General features: G+C 37.1%; 12 protein-coding genes across 12 annotated transcripts; 4 read left to right on the top strand and 8 right to left on the bottom strand.

Annotated features, from left to right (window-relative positions):
* Positions 1 to 787: 787 nt before the first annotated feature.
* C9374_014479 (uncharacterized protein) lies at positions 788 to 1,021 on the top strand (the record flags this gene model as incomplete). Its single annotated transcript, XM_044690471.1, has 1 exon — positions 788 to 1,021. One exon carries the CDS (start codon positions 788 to 790, stop codon positions 1,019 to 1,021), a length of 234 nt encoding a protein of 77 aa, XP_044553071.1.
* A 281-nt stretch (positions 1,022 to 1,302) lies between these two features.
* Positions 1,303 to 5,529, top strand: C9374_014480 (uncharacterized protein; the record flags this gene model as incomplete). The annotated part of the gene is made up of 6 exons (XM_044690472.1): positions 1,303 to 1,444; positions 1,522 to 2,514; positions 2,565 to 2,808; positions 2,861 to 2,896; positions 2,951 to 2,955; positions 3,017 to 5,529. The coding sequence occupies 6 exons, from the start codon at positions 1,303 to 1,305 to the stop codon at positions 5,527 to 5,529; spliced, it is 3,933 nt and encodes a 1,310-aa protein (XP_044553072.1).
* A 22-nt stretch (positions 5,530 to 5,551) lies between these two features.
* On the bottom strand, positions 5,552 to 8,166 carry C9374_014481 (uncharacterized protein; the record flags this gene model as incomplete). Its single annotated transcript, XM_044690473.1, has 2 exons — positions 5,552 to 7,488; positions 7,545 to 8,166. 2 exons carry the CDS (start codon positions 8,164 to 8,166, stop codon positions 5,552 to 5,554), a joined length of 2,559 nt encoding a protein of 852 aa, XP_044553073.1.
* Positions 8,167 to 8,626: 460 nt separating this feature from the next.
* Positions 8,627 to 9,630, bottom strand: C9374_014482 (uncharacterized protein; the record flags this gene model as incomplete). The annotated part of the gene is made up of 4 exons (XM_044690474.1): positions 8,627 to 9,075; positions 9,141 to 9,166; positions 9,360 to 9,519; positions 9,606 to 9,630. The coding sequence occupies 4 exons, from the start codon at positions 9,628 to 9,630 to the stop codon at positions 8,627 to 8,629; spliced, it is 660 nt and encodes a 219-aa protein (XP_044553074.1).
* Positions 9,631 to 9,945: 315 nt separating this feature from the next.
* Positions 9,946 to 11,283, bottom strand: C9374_014483 (uncharacterized protein; the record flags this gene model as incomplete). The annotated part of the gene is made up of 1 exon (XM_044690475.1): positions 9,946 to 11,283. The coding sequence occupies one exon, from the start codon at positions 11,281 to 11,283 to the stop codon at positions 9,946 to 9,948; it is 1,338 nt and encodes a 445-aa protein (XP_044553075.1).
* A 243-nt stretch (positions 11,284 to 11,526) lies between these two features.
* Positions 11,527 to 12,168, top strand: C9374_014484 (uncharacterized protein; the record flags this gene model as incomplete). The annotated part of the gene is made up of 1 exon (XM_044690476.1): positions 11,527 to 12,168. The coding sequence occupies one exon, from the start codon at positions 11,527 to 11,529 to the stop codon at positions 12,166 to 12,168; it is 642 nt and encodes a 213-aa protein (XP_044553076.1).
* A 48-nt stretch (positions 12,169 to 12,216) lies between these two features.
* On the bottom strand, positions 12,217 to 13,636 carry C9374_014485 (uncharacterized protein; the record flags this gene model as incomplete). Its single annotated transcript, XM_044690477.1, has 2 exons — positions 12,217 to 13,443; positions 13,544 to 13,636. 2 exons carry the CDS (start codon positions 13,634 to 13,636, stop codon positions 12,217 to 12,219), a joined length of 1,320 nt encoding a protein of 439 aa, XP_044553077.1.
* A 100-nt stretch (positions 13,637 to 13,736) lies between these two features.
* On the bottom strand, positions 13,737 to 14,741 carry C9374_014486 (uncharacterized protein; the record flags this gene model as incomplete). Its single annotated transcript, XM_044690478.1, has 1 exon — positions 13,737 to 14,741. One exon carries the CDS (start codon positions 14,739 to 14,741, stop codon positions 13,737 to 13,739), a length of 1,005 nt encoding a protein of 334 aa, XP_044553078.1.
* A 623-nt stretch (positions 14,742 to 15,364) lies between these two features.
* C9374_014487 (uncharacterized protein) lies at positions 15,365 to 15,601 on the bottom strand (the record flags this gene model as incomplete). The annotated part of the gene is made up of 1 exon (XM_044690479.1): positions 15,365 to 15,601. The coding sequence occupies one exon, from the start codon at positions 15,599 to 15,601 to the stop codon at positions 15,365 to 15,367; it is 237 nt and encodes a 78-aa protein (XP_044553079.1).
* Positions 15,602 to 15,658: 57 nt separating this feature from the next.
* C9374_014488 (uncharacterized protein) lies at positions 15,659 to 16,849 on the top strand (the record flags this gene model as incomplete). The annotated part of the gene is made up of 4 exons (XM_044690481.1): positions 15,659 to 15,671; positions 15,880 to 15,902; positions 16,094 to 16,164; positions 16,276 to 16,849. 4 exons carry the CDS (start codon positions 15,659 to 15,661, stop codon positions 16,847 to 16,849), a joined length of 681 nt encoding a protein of 226 aa, XP_044553080.1.
* Positions 16,850 to 17,189: 340 nt separating this feature from the next.
* Positions 17,190 to 18,509, bottom strand: C9374_014489 (uncharacterized protein; the record flags this gene model as incomplete). Its single annotated transcript, XM_044690482.1, has 1 exon — positions 17,190 to 18,509. The coding sequence occupies one exon, from the start codon at positions 18,507 to 18,509 to the stop codon at positions 17,190 to 17,192; it is 1,320 nt and encodes a 439-aa protein (XP_044553081.1).
* Positions 18,510 to 18,718: 209 nt separating this feature from the next.
* C9374_014490 (uncharacterized protein) lies at positions 18,719 to 20,547 on the bottom strand (the record flags this gene model as incomplete). The annotated part of the gene is made up of 2 exons (XM_044690483.1): positions 18,719 to 20,177; positions 20,372 to 20,547. The coding sequence occupies 2 exons, from the start codon at positions 20,545 to 20,547 to the stop codon at positions 18,719 to 18,721; spliced, it is 1,635 nt and encodes a 544-aa protein (XP_044553082.1).
* Between the last annotated feature and the right edge of the window lie 145 nt (positions 20,548 to 20,692).

Below are 20,692 nucleotides of genomic sequence, written 5' to 3' on the forward strand. Positions count from 1 at the left end.
GATTCTAATTCACCCGAAACAATATTGCTAGGGATGAAAAATAGAGAGTCAAGTAATTAAATAGTGCACGCCAAATAAAACCACAACAAGGCTTTTCTTCACCGAATCCTTTCAAACCCTGAACGGACCGGATCGTCAATGCGTGTGTTCTGAGAGATTGTAATTTCTCTTTTTTAGAGAGTTTTGAACAAGTTGAACACCGAATGGAAGGCTTTCAAAACTCGAATGTACTTTTCAATGCAACCCAGTGTCAGCTAAACCCGTTGTTGTTGTTGTACTTGTACTTTTAAATGGCCCAAACGGTTTGCTTTTTTTTGAGAGCTGACGCAATTGAGAGGATGTTGTTTCTTTTTTAATGACAGAATTTCTATGTGGATCATCAGTTTTCATTGATGGACGGGATTGATCGAGAATGGTTGATTTCATACCAAAATGACAAGAACCCTGTTTTTCAAATAATCTGAGTTTGAGGAAGGCATCCAAGTGTGAATCAGATCATGGTGTAGACGAATGTTGTGATGTCGATAGGATGTGTGAGTCCACTCTTGAGATAGTGTCGTCATGTTCAACACTTTGATTTGCCCAGTGGACCTCTTTGGGATGACAAGTTGACACATTTAATTACCCGCCTTATCTGTTTCCTTCTCGGTCCCACCAACGCACATAACTACAGTTTGTTGTGTTAAACCCTGGTTCGATAATGTAGAATCTGTGAACCTAGTGATATTTTTAGTTATATTAACACAAGGTTCATCATAGCAGTTCGCTCAACCACAGACGAAAAAAAATGCAAATCTTTGTCAAAACTTTAACAGGAAAGACGTTGACAGTGGACGTCCAACCTAGTGATTCGATTGAGACCCTCAAGGCCAAGATTTATGATAAGGATGGAATCCCATCTGATCAACTTCGTTATTTCTGTTCGGGAGGACAATTAGAGGATGGAAGAACGGTCGATGACTACAACTTGCAAGAAGATTCTACCATTTATCTCGTGTTGAGGTTACATCGATGTGCTTAAATAAATATTTCTATCTGTTTTGACAAGACAAAAAAGGCTACAGCACTGCAGGTTCCCAAGTTGTCTCCAACCTCAGTACTGATGCAGCTCGACGATGCTTAACTTCTCAAATCGGACGGGATGAGGTGCATTCATCGTGATATGGCCGTAGCCAGTCATGAACCTAACACCGTTCTTTTCCATCTTCTTCACATGTTTCCCAGATGAATTTTTGAATTGACAACGACGTGAAGTTGCATCCAAATCGTTTATAAAATTAGTTTGATTTTTCCTTCAGAAAAATGTCAACCTCTTCTTCTTTTTCATTCCCTGTTGAAGGCTTACAACCCAAAGATGAAATTCAAGCCACTGCATTTCTTCAAAGATTTCCAAATTATGATGGGCGTGGAGTGATCGTTGCAATATTTGATACAGGAGTCGATGGTAAGTGCTAAATTCCCAATTCCATCATAGTCTGAAATACAATGAATGTTGAAATGATCATTCCGAAATGATAACAGTTGGAGCTCCTGGGTTGAAGGGAAAAACAACAGATGGATCCTACAAAATTGTGGATGCTGTCGATTGTACTGGTAGCGGAGATGTTTCTTGTAAAACGATCGTGAAAGCAGATGAAAACGGAATGATCACTGGAAAATCAGGTAGAAAATTAAAGATTGATGAAACTTGGAAAGAAATGAATCCTTCTAATCAATACCGGATTGGTATCAAGAATGTATTTGATATTTACCCTCAACCATTGGTAGATAGAGTTAAAGAAGAACGAAAGAAACAATTCCAAAAGAAACAGACTGAGAAAATTGTGGAATTGAAAGAAAAAGCAAATTCTTTGAGAAACTCATCGAATGAAGAATCTGTTAAAAAACAAGCTTCTGAAATTGACAAGCAGATTGCTGCACTCGAAGAACTTTTGTCTAAAATGTACGAAGATACTGGTCCTGTTTTGGATTGCGTTGTGTTTTTGGATGAAAAAACTTCTGTTTGGAGAGCAGTCGTTGTTTCAGAGTCGTATGATCCGAATGTTAATATATTTGAGCCTGTCGACGAGGATCAGGTCATTGATTTAAGCAAAGAAAAACTTCTTTGTGACTTTAAATTGGAACATCAATATGGAACCTTTACAGAGCTGGATCTTTTAAATTATTCTGTGAATATTTACGATAATGGAGATATTTTATCCATTGTTGCTCCCTCTGGATCTCATGGTACACATGTGGCTGGAATTGTTGCTGCTTATTTTCCAGATCAGCCCGAGCTTAATGGTGTTGCTCCTGGAGCTCAAATAATTACATGTAAAATCGGTGATTCTAGGCTTGGAACGATGGAGACAACTCTTTCTCTCAATAGGGCCTTAATTTCCTGCTATTTGAACAAGTGTTCTATCATTAACATGAGCTATGGAGAGCCGACATCTCTTGTAAATTCCGGATTCTTTAAAGAAAAAGTGGATGAGTTGGTCTACGAACATAACGTCACTTTTGTGAAAAGTGCAGGTAAGTGAAATTTGTGAAGCGACATTGTGCAAGAATTTTACATGAAATAGGTAATAGTGGTCCAAATTTCACAACAACGGGAGCCCCATTGCAAGATGCTTGTATCGGTGTAGGTGCGTATGTAACCAGTTCCATGATGAAATCCCAATATGGATTGTCAGAGTTGGTTCCTGATTCACAATTTACATGGTCCTCAAGAGGTCCAACAGATGACGGTGCCTTTTGTCCTTGGATTTCTGCTCCTGGTGCTGCTGTTACTTCAGTACCTAATTACACGCTTCTTAAAAATCAAAGGTTTGTGTTAACTATCTATTTCAATAGGTCATGACATTTTGGTTTCTTGAAGAATGAATGGAACATCTATGGCAAGCCCAAACGCTGCGTAAGTAGATTGAATTAGGTTATTATTGGTTGTTTACTCACTGAACTTTTAAAGAGGAGGTAAGTTTAATGAGATGTCTAATCAGTGTAACATTTTGAAACAACTTTCATCACAATTTAGGACTTGCATTGTTGTACAGCGGCCTTTTAGCTGAAAAAAAACAATGGAACCCATACTATATCAAACGTGTGATTGCAAACACTGCAAAAATTAACGTTGAAAATAAGAGCGAGCACGAACATTCACAGCACCCTTGCTCCATTGGACATGGCTTGTTACAAATTCTTTCATCGTATGAGTTGATTGACAAACATCCGTATAATCCAGAAACAGACAACTATCGATATGAAATCACCATTCCTCAAAGAAACAATGCCAGAGGAATTTATCTCCGTGAACAACTTGAGACACACACTGCACAAAGATACACAGTCAACATTGATTTGAAATATGCCAACAAGACAAAAAACTCTCACAAAATAGAATATGAAAAACGACTTAAATTGGTACCAGTTATTTATCAAGGGACAGGAAATACCATTTTCACAGACGAGCCAATTTCTCAAAAAGTCCCAAATTTCATTCGTTCACCTGAATATTTACACTTGCCAGGATGCTTTACTTTCGATGTCCAGATTGCTACTGAGATGCTTGCTTCTGGAGAAATTTATTCTGCTCGACTGGATGCCTACGACTGTGATCAATTATCATTTGGTCCTGTTTTTTCTGTACCCATTACTGTGATCAAACCTGTTAAACTTTCACATGAATACGATCGTACCACATTTGCAGATATTAGAATGAAACCAGGAGAATTGTACAGAAATTATATAACCACTCCATCAAGTTCTGTTCAGTACTGTAAAATTACCTTGAGAGCAATGGAAGCGAATATCCAAAAGATGTTTGTACTTCATGCGACTCAACTCATTGACAAAGAGGCCTATTCTTTGCATGACACCAGGAAGTTTATTAACCTTTCAAAATCCGATGTGAGCTCACACTTTATCAAAACACTTCCAAATCGAACCTTGGAATTGACAGTTGGTCAATTTTGGAGCACCCCAGGAGAATCAACATTAACAGTAGAAGTTGAATTTTTCGGATTTGATACCAATAGCGCGTCGAACGAAGGAGTATTTTTCGATGGAGCTGAATTTGTTAAAAAGATTCAAATTAATCCGTCGTTGCGTAACATGGAAATGCAAATGAGTGCAAAGCTTGACACTTGGAATGAAGTGTTGACTCCTGTTAACAGTGAAGATGACAAGTTGATTCAAATCCAAAATGATGAAAGAAATACCTATTTCGACACTGGAAAATGTAGCTACAACATGATTCTTGAATATAATCTTAAAATGACATCTGAGCACGAAATCACTCCAAACTTACCTCAACTTTCAAACTATCTCTATGAGTCAGAATTGGAATCAAGAATGATCATGGTCTTTAACAAGAATAAGAAACTGATGAATGTGGTCGATTTCCATCCTAAAAAGTTCAAGCTCAAAAAGGGAGACTATGTCCTTCGAGTTCTGCTTCGTCACGACTCGTTACCACTTTTGCAGAAATTTAAAAACCATCCCTTAATCATTTCACACGCTTTGGCCAAACCTATTTCTTTGAAATTCTACAAGAATGTGAATGGGGCTCTCTCAGATTCGAACAAACAAGATGAAAAATTCAAAATGCTCCATGGAAGAAGCAATGCCTTTGTATTGGGCTACACTGGAGTCGACATGAAAGATCTTCCTAAAGAAGTGAAAGCTGGCGATCGACTCACTGGTAAATTTCAATATCAAAGTTGTGAGACAGCCTTTTTACCATTGACCTTTGTCGTTCCACCTTCCTGTGTGAATTCAGAAAAATCCTCATCAACAACAAGTTCTGAGAATAAGGCCGACAAGAGAACACCCGAAGACAAGTACAAGGATTATATATTGGAACAGCAATTATCCTATTTGAAAAAGTTGAAAGCAGAGGCATTGCCTTTTGTGGACAAGATGATTGAGGAACATCCAAAACATTTACCTGCACTGTTATTGAAATTAGAAATTTTGAAAGAGCAATACAAGTCACAAAAAGATGAAACAAGTACACTTTACAAGAATATTTGTGAATTAATGGACTCTGTCTTCCAGGTGATTGATCTTACTGCACTCGCTCTTCATTATGGAACTCTACCTAAAAACAAGACAAAGAATGAACATGAAGAATCTGAACAGGAAGCTATGGAATATCAATTGAAATCCAAGGAAATGGACAAGCAGAAAGATGCTTTGATATCGTGTTGGCAGCTCAAATTAGAGATTTTATTGGACCTCAACAATAGATTGGAGATTACAGATAGAGAGAAACAAATCAAAGAGGTCATGCATTCACTCCGACAATGGATTGACCCTACCGAGAAATGCTTACTGTTGGACATTCAATATGATTTATACTTTAAACAGTACTCGGTGGCGTTACAAAAAGTGATGAAGGCATTAACTGGAGATGCTACCCACGAGAATGAGTCCAAGCTATTTGACATTCTTATATCAGTAACAAAGGATCTTGGTTTTTCTCATTGGCACTCCTTATTATCCAAGGTTAAGAAATCAAAATATCCTGACGAATATCCCTTATTTTAACACAATAAATTTTACACATTACTCAACGCTTTGGCCCAGCACTTTCGAGGTCCGATATCGAAGGAAACACCTCATTCAAAGAATACTCTAGTCTTGAATGGTAGTGAGTCAGCAGGCGATGAAGAGACACAGCGTTTTGATCATCTTTAGCGTATTGATAGAGAATCCTCATGATTTTCAACAACCGAGATGCAATACGGTCATTGGTGTGAAGAATCAAATGCTCCTCAAGTTGAGAAACAGAGGCCTTAATAACATCAAACAACGCATACTCGGCCAAATATTCATAATTTTTTCCTAACACAAACATTGAATCAAATTCTTCAATCTGTTGGTGGTGTTCTTGTGCTTGCAACTCGTACATCCATTCCGATTCATCAACGACTTTTTCCTTTGTCACTTCGTAAACGGTTGAAATCACAGGTTCAGCGTTCAATTCGTTGTGAATGCTTGGATAAAGCAACAATCTCTCAACCGGCCTCACAACAAATTGCTTGACAGTTTCATCGTCCAGTGTGGTGGAATCTGTGAGAATTTTACATCCTAAAATATCAGCTAATCGAGACATTTTCTTTGCGTTTTCTGGTAGCCCACCAACCACAAAGAACGACCGAAACGAGCTACATCCTAAATTACCTGCATAAGTCTGTCCAGAACTTACACCAATTCTGCACTTAATTTTGGCAACATCACTCGTGTCGTTAATGTTGGAAACAACCTTGGCAAATTTAAGGGCTGCTTCAAGCGCTTGTACTTGCACGCTTTTTTTGGAATTGGTGGTGTTAGAGGTTGACTCTGGTGAAAGTGTCAATTGATACTCATCCACGGAGAGAGCCTGAAAATCTGCTTGAACTGCTTTTGCTATTGCACACAAGCCAGAGCTAATTTTGGCAAAGACACTGGTGATTTCATGCGAAGAATTTTTTGCAACGAAATTGGACAGCCAAATTCTCACGACTGCACTGTTCCGAGCAGACAGACCCATCTTAAATAAGGTATTACCCTTCTTTTGCCCAATTAACAATGAAGAAATGCTGGACATGGAATAATTAACAGAACCAATGTCGCTTTGTTCTGCTGGAGTGATTAGATTGGTAGAGGTTGGGTGTTGGGGATTATGGTCTTTGCTGTAGTTTTTGAGCTGCACAAATACGCTCTCTGGAACGAATGTCTTAATTTCGTTCAGCCAAACAACCATATCGTGCAAATAGACAAAAATCTTGTCTACCTCTTTGAAAACACTTGAAATAAATTCCAAATGTTCAAAGTCCATTGTCTTAATCTTACTGAACTGCTTCTCCAAATGCCGTAAAGGAGCTGTTGTAGTATAGCCAATAAATATGGCTATTAAAATACCAATAATGGTTACCACCACAGCTACAGCTACAGTCACTCCAGTGCTTATATTCGTTGCCAATTCTATTTCACCTTTGGGTACAACAACGAAAACAGCCCAAACCAAGTTGGCAAGGGTATACTCTAACTTTAAAACATAATAATCCACTCCATTAGAAGAAAGAGAAATAAAACCTGGTGCACGTGCTAGACTGCCATAAACAGATTGTATATTCTTCATCAAATCACCAGCGTTTTGATCTTTTAAATCATAAATAGAGACTCTTGAAATTCCATCATCAGCCCTAGTATTAATACTACCACCAATAACCAAATCATTGTCAGTTTGTGAAACTAATACAAAACCAGAGCCAAGAATTTTGAGCCCAGCAAGAAATTTCTGAATCAAGTTCAAAGAAAGATTTGTTTTGGCAACACCCACGACTCGTTTGTTTCCTTTTGCATACTCAGTAGGGTCGTATAATTTAACACAACAATATATGGTGTAGCCTCCTCCAGGTACGTAATACGGCTCACCAATGACATGCTCTGTTTTAAGCTTTGGAAATTGTTCAAAACTATACACCCAATAGCTTTGTTTGACAATGTCATAGTTGGGAGTGACTACATGTAGATCAAGTCTGAAACATGTCATAAATTACGCCAAAGCTGACACCTACCTTTCAGTTGGCCAGTTATTGCTCCATTGGATGCATTCACACTCATCGTATATAATACATATTCATCCACTGGCTTGTAGTAATAGGATAATACCTCGTTGGGAGGTACACCAAACAAGTTGAACGTATGTAATTCATCACTAAATATCAGTCCAATACCATAAGGGTTGAAGGCATTAAATTTCGTATGAAGATATGGAAAGGAAGGGAATTTTGGAACTAGACCAATGTTATAGTCGTCTGCGACTGTCTGAGTAGCAGCAATGATTGGTCGAATCTGCGAGTCGACATAGGTCAAAACATTCCTACCAGCGGAGATCATCAAGTCTTTGGTCAAATCGTTTAAGGCTTGTTTCGTTGAAAGGAATGATGTGAGCCATACCAAACACGAGCAAGTCATGAGCAGTATCGTGATGGCCATGATAATAAAAACCTGAACGGAAAAACATCCAGAACATCGGTGGGATTGCTTTTTTGCAATTTCGTTTTTCATTGAGGAGTGATGATCTTCAAGAACAATACTGGCGTTGGTTTGAGCCATCGAGCTATGAACGGAAGCTAATCCGCTCTCCTTATTACAAATGCTATCGGTGCTCACCACAGGTTGTATTTTCATGGGCATGATATTAAGATCAAGCTAGAGGATATGGCCTTAATAATATTCGTACAAAGTACAATCTGCGATCGTACAGGAATGATGTTCTTGGGGATGATTCCAAATGTTTGTGATTCCAAACGCTTACAATGGTGTTGTCGTTACTTCCAGTGTGATGGTTTGTTTCAACGATTCGTGCAGTGTTGGATTGCTTTTTGGGCGAGTCGTTGATGAGCTGATGGGACTTTGTTGAGCTTTTTTTTTGCTAACACTTTTTAGCAGTTACCAAAGATAACGACCTAAAGTAGTCGAGATGATGTCTGTTGTTTCGCCAACCACCTCCAACAGAAGAATATTGAGCGAGGTGGCAAGCTTCACAATAACTATGTGAACTAATGGTTTATTTGAATAGATTAAGGATGGAAAACTTCTTGATGGTGTTATTTACAACAGTGAGTTTGCAAATGTTAAATGGAATATAATCGAATTAACAAGCACAACCACCGCCACTGCCTCCTTGTTGTGGTTTTGTTCCTGGTTTTTTGTCATCATTGGTATCGTCAATAATAACTTTATCAGTTGGGCCAATTGGTACGTCACCAGTGGACTCGTCTGTCTTCTTATTCTTTCGGCTTTGTGTCTTGTAAATTTCCTTCAAAAGAGTTGTAAAAGCTTCATCGACATTTGTTGAATCCAAAGCAGAAGTTTCCATGAAAGGAACATTATGTTTCTCAGCAAAAGCTCTTCCTGTTGCAGTTTCAACTTGTCTCAAATGATTCAAGTCACACTTATTTCCAATCAAGATATTGATACATCCGTTTTCACCTTGGTTTTCAATTTCCTTGAACCACTTTTCCAAGTTGTCAAAGCTTTCTTGGTTGGTAATGTCATAAACAATGAGAGCTCCGTTAGCACCTCTGTAGTAAGCAGCAGAAACTATTAATCACGTAATAGAAGATTATGTTGATATATCCGATACATCTGCAATTGTATACACTTACTTGCTCTAAATCGTTCCTGACCAGCACTGTGAGGTTATTTAGATTTTAAATGACAAGTTTACATCAGTTGACAAATTACAAAATGTAGTCGCAAGTAGTAACACGTAAATCACAAATTGATAATGTTGAAAGAATAGGAAATTTAAAAAAGTAATTAGGAGAGGCATAAAAAACAAGAAATATAAGCAAAACATGATGAATAGAACCAATAAAACCTACGTGTCCCAAATTTGTCCCTTGATAGTGACACCATCATATTCAATTGACTTGGCGCCAAACTCAACTCCTATGGTTGGTTTAGTATCCTTTGTGAATTTGTTTTGAGTAAATCTGGTGATGAGGTTAGATTTTCCAACACCGGAATCACCAATAACAACAACTATTGTATCAATCCGAAAGTGAACGTTTGATGATAGTAATATTAGTAGATGAGGCTATTCATCATCGTGATTAAAAAATATTTACCTTTGTATAGCACGTCGCAATCCATTTTTACAAAAATTGATGAATAAGTTATTCTCCTGAAGCAAACAATAACCGACTAGGAAGAAAATCGAGAAGTTGGTTCGAACGGGTGGTCGTCAAAAAGAAGGGCCTCGTGGCGATAAATTTTTTCAAACTTGTCTCTCAGGTTTATTTTGGCGACACTGGCCCATAATTTGGAAGGAGGACGACCGTTACTTTTCGAAATGTCCAACACATGTCTCAACCATCTCAAGGTGTATCAACTGTAATGGGCTGGTGATGCATCTAAATGGTTTGCTCCTTGTTGAAGACAATGTTGCTCTCTTCAAATAGTTGAGAGTTAAAGAGAGGCTTCTGTATGAACTGGCAGAGAGAAATTCGAACAGGATTGATTGATGATGAGATTCTTGTGGTTGAGTTTGATAAATGATTCCCCAAAAACATCCTTGCTCCATAATTTTCCACTACAAAAACATGAAACAAAATAAGGGAATGATGGTGACTTGTGCTTGTTTTGATTGGAAGTCATCTCCAGAGCTTGTTGAGCTTGATGAATGATGCGAGCTTTCCATAGCTCACCTAATGTTGGTGAGGTCAGGTGGTCACCTAATTCTTTCACATTAGTAGCGCTGGGCAGAGCTACTGAATAGTGATGATACCCTTGCCATAGTCTATTCCAATCCACTGCAGGGCTTGAGAACGCTGGAATAATGACAAATTGCGGAACATTGTATCTTGTATCCTTGTCATTGAATTTAACGTTATCATTATAGGATGACCAAGGATAACATTCATCAAACCAAGAATCAGTTCCAATCAATACACATATTCTTCCCAATCCCTTAGTGCTAACACAAAAATTATTTGCGTTAATATGTACATTTTTGTTTCGTTTCGTCAATAGATAATATTCATCCTCTGACGGGAATAATTTTGTGCTAACATGTGCAATATTTCCAAAAGGATCATATATCACACATTGGTTGTAAAGACCTTCGTTGGTAAGTCTTTTCATTTTAGAATTGTAATCAATTTTAGGTAAATAAATACTTCCAGCAACTATATAAGCTCTCCTTTGTTTTGCCATCTCTGAAAAAGTTTTATCGTAAATATCAAACATTATTTGAGCCTTTAGTTTATAGATACTTCTATAGATGAGTCCTTCCCATGTCACAAAACTAAATAGGTTTGTTAAATGTCTAATATCAAAAAAATAGGAAAAACACTCAACAATGAAATATCTCATAAATTGAATGATGTTTGCTGCAGCAATAAATATCATGGCTATTAATTGAGACGGAATTAAAAATATAAAGGGTTGTTCATTTAAGGCTACTAGCCAAGCTCCAATCAATTCTGGAAATATTATAATCTCAGCCACATGTTTCATTTCTCCATGATCGTTTGTTATAGTATTCGTTATGGTCATTAACTTTTCATTGTTGTTAGAAATATCTTTAATCTCTGATTCACAATGACTGGAATCGAGAGAAATCGTTTTCTTGCTCTGTAAAGCCTCTTCCAAAAATTGATTCATTGATTTTTGAAAAGTATTCTCATTCTTGTAGCAGTCTTGTGAGAGAGCATTCACATGAACCAATACTACATTCACTTGTTTCTGTGCGCATGTTTCTTCCGGTGATGATTGCCAAGCCACCATGCCTTCGTGGTTAACCATTTTTTATTTGGTAAAAATTGTTTCATCGTCTTGGAGCCTATTAGTTTTTCATCATCACGCATTCAATCAAATTGTAAATATTGCACAGAGGATACTTGTAAACTGCTCTTCGTATATGTTGTGTTTATATACATAAGTGTACACCAATATTAACATGGGAGCTGAATTTTCAACATTTCAAATTGATGATCACTACTATGACCAGAATTATTCAATTGATCCTCATGGCCCCGTAGTGTGTTAATGTTTTGTGGATGTCGTTCGGTAGATGAGAATGATATAACCCGATGCAAAAATCCCCAACTTCACTTTAATAATAATCAACAAGACTCCGCACCGGAATCACACGCTCTAGCACCGGTGCTAGAGCAAACCAGTGATGTGCTCGGTGTTGGATGGACATTGAGCCAACTTTCCTCGAATAGACATTATTATCAAGAGGATGGTGGGAATGAAAAGCAAGAAGAGCCTAACATTTCTCAGAACAAGTTCAATGATTTTGCCTCAACTTGTAGAGAATTAAGGCCAAATAATGCTGGCGACAACAATAATTCCGAAGGTCATGCCATGACTCACGAGCACAATTTTCATCCTCCAGAAGTAGACTTGTCTGATGAAACGATTGAAACAGTCATGTATCAACAATGTGTTCTTCAATACCATTTAATGATGTATCACTTTCCTGCTCCGTTACCAGAGTTTTATGAGATGTATACAAGACATATTGAAAGACCTTATTCTGAGCTACAGGAAGAGTTTGATTTGAAGCTTGAACATTTCATTCTTGCAAATTATACTTTTCCTCCAGTCGAAAAAAGGAAAGAGCCAGAATCTCTCTTAGACCAATGCAACAAATTTTTAGACCATTGCTTGCAACATCGATAAGGAACCACTAGAGCTATATTCTTATAGATATGAAGCCAATTTTTAATATTACAATGCAATCCAATATGGTGGAGTAATTTTAATGGGAGAGTTGGTATCTGCTTCAGAGACCAAAGAAACTTTAGAATCCCTCTCCATAAGAGGCTCAAATTTCACAAGGGCAAGTCCCACTGATCCGTCAGTGGAACACATTCTTCCTGCCTTATCACTCCTGAGATTTTCTACATTTTCTCCACTAAATTGTAGTTCGGTACCTGGGCTTGGCAAATGGTCACCTCGGACGATAAGGATTCTCTTTCTTATCTCACCTCTGTGATAGGTTCTAGTGGTTAATTCTTGGCCAATATAACATCCCTTATCAAAGTGAATTCCACCTATTTGTTCAAATCCTGCCTCCATTGGAAAAGCAACATCAGTAGGGATGTCTATTGAATTCTCAGCTATTCCACATAAAATGCGAATTCTTTCATAGTATTCTGCCTTTTCAGTATCCATAATTAAATGTTCTGGCTGCAATTCTGACTGAACCTCTTGTTTGAATTTTTCATATTCACTTTGTGACTTGAAAAATCCATACATTCGATACCCAAGCACGTCCAGTCTTGGATCTCTTACACACACCACAGAGTCCTTCCATTTGTATTTGATTTCACTGGTTTTAGATTTCAACAGTGGATTTCCAAATAATGCAAAAACTTTAACAACTGTTGAGTTATCTGGAAGATTTTCAAAAGTGGTGGAAAATTTATCCATTTTCACCTTCTTTCTGAGTACATGACTCTTCAAATGGGAAAATAAATCTTCAGTCTTGGATGCATCATGCTCTATATAAATTCTATTATTATTTTTGACAGCTCCACTCTCACTATCAAACTCTACGCCAAGAATGGTATCAAATAAAACTCTTCCTTTAGGATTTAAAAACATGGAAGGTTGTGAATTGTGAAGAGTAGCTTTCTTTGCATCTTCTTTGTGAAATAGCTTTTTGGATACATCACTTGTGACAAGCGAGTGAATAAACGATTCAGCTTGCTCCCCTTCTATGGTCAGAACACTCCTTTTAAATGAAATTTCACTAAAACAAAGTTTGGAACTTGAAGCACTGAATAATTCTTCGACGATATTCTTTCCATTGACAATTAATTGATCGGAAAGTTTTTGATTGCAAAATGTATAAAATTTTGAATTCTTTTTTGACTTGCTTGTTGTAGAGGCCGAAGTTGAGTAAGATGTAAATTGTTGACGATCATTGAATTCTCTTGAGACAATATTTTGCTAAATTAATACAAGATTAATTTTGCAATTTACAAAAAGTATATTTTTATTATAAAATAGTAATAATATTTATAAATTCCGATCGTTATGAAATACATACCATTCGAGAGAACCATTGATTACCGAATAATATTGCAGAGTTTCGATGCATAGATGATAAGCCACTTTGAATGAGTGTTTTGCTGCGATACATTTTTTTAAATAGCATGGGTTCCAAAAAAGTGTGTGGTACAATACTAAATTTCGAACAGTGAAAGAAACCTCATGTTTTATTTACAAATAACTCATTTCTTTTACACACGGACATCATTGTTAATGGCCATAGGTGGTTGCTGTTGTGGAACTATCAAACTTGGACATAATTGAATATACTGAGGTTGAATGTGAGCTTGTTGTTGAAGAGACATCACTGGTGGTTGCATTTCAACATCTTCCTCCTCTTGCAATCTCATATGAGTATCAGTTTGAACAGCTCCTTGAATATTATTATGGTTATTGGCCACTTGATCATTGGACAATAAGGTTTCTTGTCGTTTCTTATTTCTTCGGAACCAACAATAAGCAACTCCCAAAACACTTCCAACAGCCAAACAATACAAGGTAGCGAAAGAACCTGCAATGAGAAGACCTAGATTCATAGAAAAACGAGGTCTTTTTTCAGAACCACGATGCATATCTTGATCCTTTTTCTTTCCTTGTTGAGAACCAGATTCCTCTTGATCAGGTTGCTCACCTTCAGTAGCTTTACCTTTCTTTGGTTTCTCAGAAGATGGAGTTGGCCTTGGTGGTCTTTGAGATGGAGATGGTCTTGGAGGACGTTGAGATGGCTCAGGACGTGGTGGTCTTTGAGAAGGTTGTGGTCTTGGAGGTCTTTGAGAGGGCGATGGCTTTGGAGGTCTCTGATTTGGTTGTTCCTCTTCGACATCATTGTGTGGTTCTTCTTCATGTAGAGCAACAGATTCAAGCTCCATGTTGGTTGCTTCTCTTTGAGGTTTGAATGATCTTTGAGATGGCTCTGGACGAGGAGGTCTTTGAGATGATGGCCTTGGCTTTGGTGGTCTTTGAGATGGAGATGGCCTTGGAGGACGTTGAGATGGCTCAGGAAGTGGTGGTCTTTGAGAAGGTTGTGGTCTTGGGGGTCTTTGAGAGGGCGATGGCTTTGAAGGTCTCTTCTTTTGCATGTCGTCTTGTGGTCCCATGCTGCTTTCTGTGGCATGTGTCCAAGCTGGAAGAACCACTAGCATGACTAGGAGAGTAATTGCCAAAAGGATCGCTACAAACAATTTACTTGTTTTCATTGTGGTGAGGCTTATTCTTTTTTGAATATCAATGAGTGGATAAAGGATGAAGAATATTACAAAGTGTATTAGTAGAGTTTGTATCTTAATGTTTTTTTTTGAAAATGGAATTGGATGAATTGGATTTGAATTTAAACGGTAGAAGGTCCGATCACAGCGAAAATTTTCTTTATATAATGTTTGTTCTGCAGTGACGATCGTATGTGACAGTTCGAGACAATGTAACTTGGTTCCTTCGAAGCAAAACAGAGGGTAAGTATACGACCCAAGTAGATTTCAAGCACCGATCATGACACAAGTTACAGTTCCTGAACAAGAACTCGATGCAGTTTCTTGTTTCTTTAGGCCACAGAACATTGCAACTTTGAATCAAACACAAATTACTTGACAAGTTGGAAATTTGAACCTGCACTTGCTAACTTTTTGGGAGACCATTGTTACACAATCGACAAGAAAAACGTGATGATTCATGGACAACAATTCATCATCATCATCAACAAATGACAATAAAACACATCTAGAGAGAGACAAATAATAATTTTATATTTTTTTTACATCTACTGTTATTATTACTCCAGAGCAATAAATGATCTAAATTCAATTTGAAATACAATAATAATAATTTAATCGGAAGATCCCCCACCACACAAACCACCTCCACCTCCTCCACTTGTGTGAAATCGATTCTTTGTATTTGGTTCTGCTTTGACTAACATGTCAGGAGTATTTTCACAATATGAAATGAGTGATTTACTTGCTTCGGAGACTGGAATTGCCTTTTGACATGCTTCTAACTCTTTTCTCAGTCTTTCGTTTTCTTGTACGAGTTGTTGCAACACAAAGTCGTTCATGCGAGACATTTTTTTTGACACTTGACGTTAATTGAAGGATGACGGCGCAACAGCAAGAGAATAAAAATGAAAAACAAGTGTAAGTACCAAGTTCACGAGCTCAAAGTGTTCATAACAATGATGATTCGTGTTCATGCCATTGGTCAAATCGGTTCATCTTTATTCTAAAATTTTTAAATCTCTATACAAACGCTCATGATGACGGATCGGAATGACTCTATAAAATTGTTCGAATTTGAAATTTACCAATATTGATCATCTTTTGTCATAACAATTTTCACAACTAGTAATTGAAAAGTGGAGCGGAAAGGTTCGTTATAATGATCATGTTAGATCAATCTCATACAAATATACTTGTTATAACATTCATTTTAATATTCACAAATATAATGATCTTTATCATACATACGACTTGGACGATCTATAACAATAATTCATTGACATGTGGCATTTATGTAAAATTTGTGTTCATTGCATTTTTTGATTCAATTCCACAAACAGGATTGTGAAGAATGGGCAGGCGAGATTGGTCTTTCGAAAAATACAAAGAAAATTCTAAAGAAATTTACAGGGTAAGTCCATCATGAGAAAATTTGTTACTGAACTCGAGTGATCCATGAAATGACATTTTATATTTTGAAATTCTAAATGGAATATATGTTTTTCTAATTTTTTATAAATAGATCAGATTTAATCTCGATTTACAATGAATGTGGAGGAGATATTGAAAAATTACACGAATACTTTAATGGAGAAATTAAACCGTTTGGTGAATTGAAAAAGTTTCAATTTCAACTCGAAAGAATTCGAGATAATTTAATGACTTATAATGAAAATTTTGCAAAATATGAAAAAGTGAGAGAAGAGAAAAAGAAGAAGAAGAAATCGAGCGGATTTTTTATTACCAAGTCGACAGCATCTGTGTTGGGAGGAGGTTTTATTGACGATCCATACATGTTCACTCGAGAGAGTATTCTGCAACAGACCCCAGAAGAAGTGGGCAATTTGATGTCCATGCTTTGGAAAGCATCTCTTGCAAAGAATAAGACATCCGTAACTCAACAACAAATCGACTCGGTCACGAATGATTTGAAACAGTGCATGATAAAAATGGAAATTGATGGAGAAGTCTTTCTAGAAATGCAAACAGCTGGAGATTGGACTTTTTGTTTTGAAAAAGAATTGGTGAGGTATTTGGACCAAGTGGAGTTGTTCTCGTTTATTGTGTATGATTATTTGCCTCTAAAGAAGGAATAATTGTTGAAACAATATTGTTCTTGTAAATAGATCACAACCAACACCATTCATAAAATGTAAAAGATATCAATAATTATTTATTTTGGTAATAATTGTGGTGAGTGAGGAGTAAGCTCACCAAGTTACAGAAATAGGAGTTCTGTGTCAAAGTGTGCCCATTCATCTTAAAAGTTCTTAAAGCCCAACAAGCACGCAGTAATTCGACACATACCATTTGTGTCTTATTCACTAAAGTGACAAGAAATGGTAAAATGCGAAAGAGAAAGATGACTCGACAAACTTTGACCGAACGGAACTTAACAGGCTGACTCCTCCCTGCACTGTGTTGTCCGTTGGGTCGTTAAATGAAGTCATCCTCATTGAATTGGTCTTCATCGGCCAAGTGCTCATCATTTTGATAATAAGACACTTCGTCCATGTTCATTGGATAGGTTAAAACACCACCCATACCACCAAAACCTTTCACAAATTGAGATCCTTCAGGAGTACAATCAGTGACAATCTCCAAATTACATCCCTTAGATTTGTAGTTTTCAACAATCCATTCCAGTAAAGAAACAACTTCATAATCTAAAGTATTTCCGTTCTCGTCAACGGTATGTTTGTTTGACTTGGCTTCATCAGGTGTCAAGAACTTGACGACATAGTCACCGTTTGGTTGCTTAATATTGTATCTGAGATGAGGAAGATTTTCCCAGACAATGAGAGTCTTAACAGCACCCATGTCCATTGCAGAAAGAGTTTCCTTTACACCAAAAACGAACTTGTTTGTGTCCTTTGAAATTTCGGTAAAGAATTCATCGATAATTTTCTTTTCACGAATAAAATTGACTTCTTTCAAACATTCTTGTGACAACTCGATGGCTTGTTGGAAACCAATTTCGCCTCCGTAAGCAATGTCGACAACCTTCAAAATAATGGCTTGAAGACGTTGGTCAAGTAAATCAGTACGAGTCAAATCAACCTTAAAGTCAGCAGAACCAGCAAGAATGAGTCCAGAAACGTTTGGTCGATCGTTTGTAATAAAATGTTGAACAGCCAATTCAGCACATCTTCTAACATAGTTGTGTCTCTTTTCTAAACGCAATCTAGCGAAACGCAAAGCAGATTGACCACCACGACCGTGCTTCTTTGGCAAGTCAACGCTAATCTTTTGAAGAACAGTGCTTGTGTTTCCTGAGAGTGTTCCGTAAAGGCAACCGTTACCATCCATAATAATAAAACCAAATTTTTCATCACTTTCAAGCAATTCTTGTAAAGGCTCAACATGGAATTTGTTATCACACAAATACAAGGAAGTGTTGATTGGCTTGAATGGTTCCATATCATAGGTGACTCTCTTTTCCTTTCCGTCTTCGGTGAGAACAGTACCAGAGTAAACGACTAATCCGTTATCGGGTACTCTTGTAATCAACTTTAAACGTTGAATGGTGGAGGTAATAGCGTCTTGTACAGAAATTCTGTTGACTCTACTTTTAATGTTGGAAGCGGTACCATATTCTTCTTGCAACATTTTGGTTACTCTCGCGATTTGATCCTTTGGAGGAATAATGAGAGAAATCATACTGGTACCATTACCTCTAGCCTCACTCAAGTTTTTAATCAGCTTTTTAATTCTCCATTGTTCAATGGTTCTATCTTCGTGAACAGATTCGCTCATGACGTGGTGTGATGATGATTATTGGCCTGTTGTACCAGAGAGAGAAGAGTGAGTGAGAAGAGCTTGAGATATTTTTTTCAAAATTCAAAAATTACTCTGAATTTATTATTGGCTGATGACATGGTTGATGGTCAATGTTGAGGATGAAGATTGGTTCAGTCCATTGTTGTGACCCACAACCATTTCACGTTCATGATTGAAGCAATAATTTATTCTCGTAATAAATCAACTAGGGAATAGATTTCCTCTGAAACAACAGAATACTTGTTGTGTGTTTCGTCCTTTTCCTTTTCAGACTTGGCATTAACAATGTCCTTCAAGTATTCGAACTTCTTTTGATCTTTCTTTTCAATTTCACTAATTGTAGAAACAGTCTTTGATTGGAGTTTTGACAACTCGGCAATGATTTCATTCTTGATGTTATCTGCCATAGCCAGTCTCTTCTTTTCAACATTCTCAATGTTGTTACGATCCAAGGACTGTTCTAAATCTGTAAACCACGAGTCTCTTTCAAAGAATTTTTCAATGTATGTCTCAACTAATTCGTATGACATGGTTTCACGCTCTTTTTCAAGCTCTTCCTCAGACTTTTGAATGGAAAAGTCCAATCTAACATAAATAATCACAAACATGCAGAAACCAAAAAGTGAACCAATTACCAAGAGTGGTTCAAAATAGACGGCAGTAGCTGGGAATGTATAAGACAAGAGGAAATTTTCATTGTGCTCTGGAACAACATTCTTCTTCTTAATAACTACCACAGTCCTTCCTCCAACATCAAGGTATGTCTTTAAATTTTCTCTATGTTCACTGTCAATTGGGAAAGATGTACGGAATTCAATATCAGAGGAACCTTCTGGAACAATGACACGAAGAGTGAGATCCTCAACTGGAGCGTCAAAAGGCACTGAGAATTTGTATCTCAATTTGTGCTTTTCAGGGTTGTTAAGAGCTGTAGTGAGGTAATCACTGATTGGCAAATTGTAGCCAATATAAAAACGAATTCTCCATCCACCAAAAAGTGGGAATCTTGGATAAAAATCAACCTCAAGGTTCTTTCCAACCACACGAATATCAGATGAAGAAATATTTCCAATTCTGTCTCTAAAGTAAATGTCGGTGGCAGTAAGTGGTAAAGTGGCTGTAATCTTTCTAAATGATGATGGTGATGTTTGAGGTGGGTTCTTTGCATATTCATATCTTGAGAATGGACCAATTAATTTAGCTCCACCATGTTTGATTTCATAATGTTCTTCTATAGCCAAGTTACCCCAATGAGAAATTTCGACTGTTCTATCCACAGATTCAACAATAAAGAATGGTCGATCATTGGTGTAGTGAACTCTCATTTCATCCACAGAGAATGGAGTAACATCACGATATGGTCCGTATTGTATACCAGTTCCCTTGTTTTCAACTGGCTTAACTTTGGTAGAATAAGAATCAATGGATGATGTTCCGACTTTGACGGTGGTAACTTGATGTCTCACCTTGTAAGGAGAGAAAAAGTAGGCATTGCTCTCATAAACAACTTTTTGGTGCTCGGTTTGTGTAATTTCCTTTGGATAAGGACGAACCACACCGACATAGACAATGCTAATGACTAAATCAGCCTTTTGATTGGCTCCCAAAGGCGAAGCGAGTTCAATTTCAAAGAAAGATGCGTCTCTGTTATGAAGATCGTGTTTAAAGAAATATATTGTGAATACGTCGTGATGACATCATTGTTGGAACACATAAGACCGAAACATATTAACATGAAATTTTGTGAAGTAGATATCAGGACGGGTTAATCAAATCATCATAACAAATAATATCAATATTAAATCAATATTCGATCCGTAATCATGAATTCCACTTACTTGTTCAATTCATCATCAAATTTGTGCTTCAGAACATTCAAAGTATTGGATTGTTGGCGGGCAGAAACATAGGCAACATTATTCATTGATAATGTCTTAGGGAAAGCCAAATAAAAGTATTTAGTCTCGGATGATCCAACATTTTGAATTGAACATTTTACTTCCTCTCTCACCATAGTGTTTTGTGTGGTGTCGATTGTTCTATCTATTGATAATATTTCAATATTTGAATAGACATTGGATTTGGCTTGGATAAAAGTAATCAATAATAAACACGATAATACTAAAAAACCAGAAAGCAAGCTTCCTCTCGTCATGATG

Source organism: Naegleria lovaniensis (assembly GCF_003324165.1).
Source record: "Naegleria lovaniensis strain ATCC 30569 chromosome Unknown tig008, whole genome shotgun sequence".
Taxonomy (NCBI): Eukaryota; Heterolobosea; class Eutetramitea; order Acrasida; family Naegleriidae; genus Naegleria; species Naegleria lovaniensis.